Raw genomic sequence first — 6,695 nt, 5'->3', positions numbered from 1 at the left:
AATTGCCAATTCGTTCGACTTCCAATACCACTTTATTATCTCTGTTCATAATCACGGCTTCATTCTTTTTGAATATAACTGTGTAACCCCTGTCAGTAATTTTAGCAACAGACAACAAATTTGTACGCAAATCGGCCACATGTAAAACGTTTTCTAAGTCCAAGTCAATTTGTTTTCCGCGAACGTTTGCTGTGGTGCACCCTTTACCAACACCACTTATCTTCGTTGAGCAATTATTTGCCAAACTTAATTCGTCATTTACTAGTTTAACACTTTCAAAAATGTTTTTATTCGCACTCATATGAGATGTGCAGCCACTGTCCAAACACCATCTCATATTTAATATAGGGACGGCAAATGCTTTTTCTATTGAACATAAACCCCCTTTGGCTTTTCGTTTGTTCCTTCACTCACACACGTATTTTGTTCTTGTAGTTTATCATTGCAATTTCTCGCGAAATGTCACGGTTTACCGCACCGATAGCACTKTTTTGTTTCCTTTGAATTTGACGAATTACGATCAACATACGATTGGCTTTGCTTTTTCTTTATGTAGAGCACGTTGTTGTCTTCCACTTTGTCTTCTTTTGAYTTTCGCAACTCGTGTTCTTCGAGAATTTTACCACGAAGAATGTCCGGCTTCGGTAGTTCATCTCACGTTTCAACTGCACATCTAAATGTCTCGTATGACGCCGGCAAACTGTACAATAACAAAATTGTCAGTAGATCGTCGCCAATTTCGACGGCTATTTCTTTAAGCTTTGCTACTGCATCGAACAACCCGTTAAGGTGTTCTCGAACTTTCTCGTCTTCTGACATACGCGACAACGCTACACGTTTAAGTAACGTTGCTTTTTTAGCTGGCCTCTTCGATTGGAATGTCGATTCCAACCTTATCCAAATATCACGTGCACTTCTGCACTCCGAAATCAGCCCTAGCTCTGATGGCGCTATCGCCAATGTAATGTCCGCTAATGACTTTTGGTCAACATTTTTCCACTCGGAGAGTTTTGTCTCGTCTGTGGGACACAATTTAGTGCCATCAGCGTATTCCCACAAATAATTTTTTATTAAAACTGCCCGCATTTGCAGCTTCCAAGAATCGTAATTTTCCRCGTTTAGCGGCTCGATTCTTATTATACCAGCCATTATGCTGAAGTCTCAAATTATTTTTTTCATTTAATTAAATTCACTTTTATCGTCCAGTCGTTTGCGATCACATGGAATTCTGGACCCATAACCTGATGGTCCGAGAAGATTTAACATTGTACAAACCTACATATGGGGTTATACAATGAGGTTTAATGTTAAATAACGACTGACTTTATTCAATATGGATAAACATGTCTTTACAGTTTAAAAAAAGTTTAACAAAAGAGAATATAGAAAAGGAATACAGAGTTGCAAGAGGTACATAGTTGTAATTTAAAGTACATATTCATTTAATACTATTTACTACGAACTACTTCGCCTCCACAACACACACTTTACTCTATTATATATTTTTAATGATTTTATGGAATCATCATGAAATACATAATGATGTAGATAAATTTTAATATACRTACATACGTACATATGTACATATATACTAAGTATATGCTTTGATACCAAATATATACGGATCATATATATATAAATTATGGCCGAGTCGGTTGCGCATAGAAAATAAATGAATCTCTAGGCGTAAGTTTGTTTACATTGGAATTAGCATTATTTTTCTCATTAAACACTGAAAATGCTCAATTCTGCTAYTTTCGTGGTGAAACACGCTTATAATTTGTCTGTGGTGAAACTCCTCCATCTCGACCGAGTTAGCCAAAAATATGTTTACGATCTCCGCGCCGTGAACCTTCTCTATTATAAACGCTCTCTTCATTCTCTGCCACGATATTATTACTCCAATTCTTCCAATTCCAACACCGTAATTTGGTGTATTTTGGTACTTATTGTTTCGATAAATATTCATAAATACTGCAATGAAACCCTGTTATTGACACAGCTGATTGCCTACAAAATCTACACAAATATTACACAGGATAAATATCACAGATTTTATTACATATTTGAGTGAAGGGATCCTTCGTGTAGTAAAAGTGCAAGCAAACACAACTCTAGTGGAGCAATGACTTCCCGAAAACGAAGCGGAAGTGGATCTTCGAAGCGTCCTAAAGAAAAAGTTGTTTACATTTACGAATTGTTCTTTCGCGGAGAGGATCCAACCACCGAGAGTACGGAATTCTGGAATGAATTTTTTTTGTTACAACCCAATGTAGAATCACTTGAAGCTGAAATAACAAAACTTACATACGAGCAGTTTATCATAGTTAACAAAAATCTGACCTTAATATTTCAGAAAAGCATTGAAATGATGGAAACAGGTCGGCTACAGTGTCATTTTTGTTGACATATATGAATTAAATGAAAATGTCTTTCCTAATACCATTTATCTTCCAGATCATCCGAAGCGACTTTTTAATAGCCTGCAAACGCTCTGTTCGCTATTTTATGCAATGTACAAAAAATCATCAACAGATTCTTCATTTAATTGTTTAAATGAAATTTTTGGTAACGAACGAATGGATAAAAGTATTCGACAGTTAATGAACAACTGTAACCAAATACTATTAGGTGAGGTAAACATATTTTAAAATTTTATCCTCTTAGTTTATTTTCCATTTTAGGCGAAGTAGCAGAGAGAGCCCGTTTTATGTGCCTGAAACTACTGCTAATAATTGTGACTGGTACTGACAATATCAGTCAAAATGTTCTGCTGGAATATTTGACAACGTATACCCTGTTTGATGATTTTGTACGTTTATTGAGTGATTCTACACTACGGGCACAGCATGGCCATGACGTTGTTATTTTGTTGACTGTATTAGTTAATTATAGAAAACATGAAGCTGCTAATCCTTATGTGGTTCAGTTATCTATATTAGCTGACGAAATGGCTCTAAACGGGTAAAAATTTACATCTAAAAATAGATGCAATTATATGAATCAGTGAGCATTTGATGAGGTAGTTATAAAATTTCATTCGATTTCGATTAAGACAGTGGCAAGAGTTTTAAAAGATCAGGCAAACTAAGTATTATAGTTTTTCCAAATGTACACTGTTCTGTATATTTAATTTATTTTATATACGATCAATTTAATTTTCTGATATAACTATTTTTTTAGCTATGGCCAGATGATATCACAATCTTTGATTGATTTCTGTCGACAGTATATGCAGAGTTTATCAAATGTTCAGTCCTCATCTTGGTTTTCATCTTTATCAAACATTGTTGGAAATATGTTTGTGTCGGACGAAGGCTGTGAACGTGTCCAGCAAATTAAAGCAAACAATGGACTTTTACTAGCCTTATACGAAGCGGTTCATCTAAATCGTAATTTCATAACTACTTTAGCTCACACTCAAGCTGAAACCAGTGCACCGCCGTCTCCTAGCAATACCTTAAATTTAGCAGAACCTGTGCCTGATTTGGCTTCTGCTCCGATAATAGACATGACACAATATCCAACTAACTTGCTAGTTGCAGTTTTTCAATACTGGTATGATTTATATCATATAATTAAATTGGTTTTTCTCAACGTGTTCTTTTCATGTACATTACAGTTCAATTGTAATGCAAGATAACAAAAATGAATCCAGTGTCGCAAATCTTAAGCTTTGTTTCCTTATTCTAACATGTATATCGGAGGATCAGTATGCAAATTCAATGATGCATGATAGCAACCTCACATTTAAAGTCATGCTACATCGTGCTCAAATGCGTCATCGCAAATTAAATATTGATAGGGTGGGCAAATCTCAACCGTTGGCAGCCACATTGCTCGATCTATTGGTTGAATTTATTGTTTCACATTTAATGAAGAAATTCCCAATGGAGTTATATTTACTTTGTGTTGGCGTTATTCATCGAATACTTTGCTACCAAAAACGTTGCAGAGTTCGCTTGAATTATCCATGGAAAGAACTKTGGTCGGCTTTAATCGGATTACTTCGCTTTCTTGTCAATCAGGAGCAAACACTTGTGAAGAAATGTAATATATTTTATTTATCAGTTCAGGTAAATTTGTTACTTATTTAAAATCAAATGATTTTTGTAAATAATTTATTCCCTTCTCTTAGGTGGTAAACATTTTTAACTTATTCATTACATATGGAGATACTTTCTTGGCAACAACGAATAGCTACGATGAATTGTACTACGAGTTAAATAGAGAAGAAAAAGTTTTTTCAGAGATACACGCATTAGGTAGGTGTTTGATTAAAAAGACTATACCATATCATAGAGTAGAACAGTGGTCGTCATTCTACATATTCAAACATTTTATTTTTAAACAGTGTGTGTTTGTGAGAGAGCTATTAAGCTTGTCTAGTGCTATATTTTACTGTTTCTCTACCCTTTTCAGTTCAAGTATAAATAGCACCATCATAAACGTGCTTTGAGTATCCTGTATTTCCCACATACAATGGGAGTGTCAGTGGCTTCCTGAATACTTAGCAAGACGTGTGCTAAGTGTATTCGCATTTTTTATGTTGTTGTTCTTCCTGATATAGAACCGAACCTGTTCAATTATTTCAGCAAGCCTCTACCAATTCAGTTTCGGATAATGTGTTATGTATTTTAATATTGGATAGCTTATGGTAAACAGCTACCATATATTCATAAGGTCTTTTTTTCTTTTGTCTTATTATTATTTTTAACTAAATAATTAAAGCTCCCTTTCTTTTTCCCTACACCTCTCCAACTCTATGTTCTATAATGACTTTCTAAATTATAAGCTCTGCATGTTACTTATCTCATACTAACAAATAGTATTGCATTCTAAACATTCTATAAAAAAGAATCTAACATCCACTCCATATTAGAATGCTCGTGGGCTATGGGGTGCCGATAATTGGATTAGAACCACTGAACCGATTACTTCACTCACTCGTACCAATAAACATTGCGACCATGAGCAAAATCAGACTATAATAAAAATCGTTAAATTCGGCATACATCAAGTATGTATATTGCATCCAATATAAAACGAGGTGGAGTTTGTTGTAAAATGTCAGACGACGAGCACGAGTTTCCGTTAGAATCGCGACTGGCCCTTGCGCAGATTTGCTCTGGATACTGTAGCGAGGTTAAATTCCTATTTATCCAGAATCGACATCGACATACCAAATATATGCCCAGCATGCAACGATCCCCTACTTAACTCTAACYACCTCTTGTCTTATCTAGCTAATCCTTTACATCTGACACCTCTCTCCCTATGGTCCGAGCCCGTCGAAATAACACGCTTCCTAATTCTACGGTTGGATGACCTTAATGACAACTTATCTGAGCCTTACCAATATAAAACGTATTTCTTCTTCTAGTACTTTCTAGACATGTTGCTTGATATATGTACAACAACCTTCAGGTCGATTTGATATTACTTAATGAGGAGAAAAAACTTCAGGTCGATTTGATATTACTTAATGAGGAGAAAAAACTTTTATGAAGACTTTTATCTTGATTTTGAATGGCAGTTATATGTTATTATAGGCTGATATCGGCGGTTTCGACAAACGACTAGCTTATCAGGCTGATGAATTATATATGTATGTATATTTATACACACAATTATATACATGGTACATATCCTCACACATTTAGAGGTTTATTGAAAATTTATTTGAACTTTTGATTATTATTTGCTTGTTACTAATAACAATTTGATATATTTTGTATTTTTATTTACGCTAAAGTTTTACGTTATACCACAATGGCAGATTGTGAATATAAAGATGATGTTATAAAACTATTGAATGCGCTGGTAAATATTTTGGCTATAGTAAAACATTTCCAAAATAAAATAAAGGAGTGGTTGGCGGAACAAGGCCTCTCTACGCCAACAGAAGACCAAATTTTAGATGTGGTTCGTAAGAATTATGATCTCACTCTTAAACTTCAAGATTCGCTTGACCAGTACGAGCGATATGCCGAAACACCACGGCATAGTGCTTTTTTTAAAGCAATGGTTCGAGATGTGGTTATCGACACTCGCAAACACATATACGACTATGTGAAAGAGGCAGTTTCTATTATACCAGACCAAGATGCGACACTGTCAACAAACTTATCTGTTACAAGCACATAAGTTAAGTAAATATACTTTTATATTTCTTTATAATTGGAAAAGTTGATTTTGTAATACGCTTAAATTTTTATAATGCAATTTTCGCTGAATAAACAATTACTCATTTCAACATTATTTGTGAAACAACTAGTAATATGTGCATATAGAAAAAATATTAAATAAATGCTTATTGTTTGCATAGAGTAAGTGCCTAACTACTACTTAAAACAGGTTAATAATTATCTTATGGTAAGTCTTCTAATCCAAGTGCTAAATATTCTGCATATGACTTTGTACGTACTTATTTGTTGTCTTCCAGAATTAGTTATAATGAAAAATTGCACGAATTAAAACATCATGAAAATAAAAAATTATAGTTTTAATTAAAAAAATTGGATGACTTTTTCGCTAATTTTGTGTTTTTTCAAAAGTTATTTATTTATTCATGAATACCTATTTTGTCCCTTTCAAAGAAATCCCCATGAGATATTATACACTTGTGCCAACGGTTTTTCCAATCTTCGAAGCACTTCAAAAAATCATTTTTTTTTATCTTCTTCAGCTCCTCC

The 6,695-nt window shown here is 34.2% G+C and overlaps 1 protein-coding gene across 3 annotated transcripts; it reads left to right on the top strand.

Moving 5' to 3' along the window:
• Positions 1 to 2,001: 2,001 nt before the first annotated feature.
• Positions 2,002 to 6,261, top strand: LOC108978375 (UPF0668 protein C10orf76 homolog). 3 transcript variants are annotated; one of them, XR_001994104.1, is made up of 8 exons: positions 2,002 to 2,381; positions 2,458 to 2,631; positions 2,685 to 2,964; positions 3,184 to 3,558; positions 3,623 to 4,076; positions 4,139 to 4,265; positions 5,384 to 5,608; positions 5,756 to 5,843. XR_001994104.1 is itself a non-coding variant. In XM_018948627.1 (7 exons), the coding sequence occupies exons 1-7, from the start codon at positions 2,126 to 2,128 to the stop codon at positions 6,145 to 6,147; spliced, it is 2,058 nt and encodes a 685-aa protein (XP_018804172.1). In that variant the 5' UTR covers positions 2,002 to 2,125; the 3' UTR covers positions 6,148 to 6,261. The 3 variants fall into 3 exon arrangements, 1 of the variants encoding a protein (XP_018804172.1); XR_001994103.1 differs by having other exon boundaries at positions 4,139 to 5,608; XM_018948627.1 differs by lacking the exon at positions 5,384 to 5,608 and having other exon boundaries at positions 5,756 to 6,261.
• The last annotated feature ends 434 nt before the right edge of the window (positions 6,262 to 6,695 follow it).

Source organism: Bactrocera latifrons, unplaced genomic scaffold (genome assembly GCF_001853355.1).
Source record: "Bactrocera latifrons isolate USDA-ARS-PBARC rearing strain unplaced genomic scaffold, ASM185335v1 scaffold_1201, whole genome shotgun sequence".
Classification (NCBI taxonomy): Eukaryota; Metazoa; Arthropoda; class Insecta; order Diptera; family Tephritidae; genus Bactrocera; species Bactrocera latifrons.
This window is presented reverse-complemented; position numbering and strand designations above follow the sequence as displayed.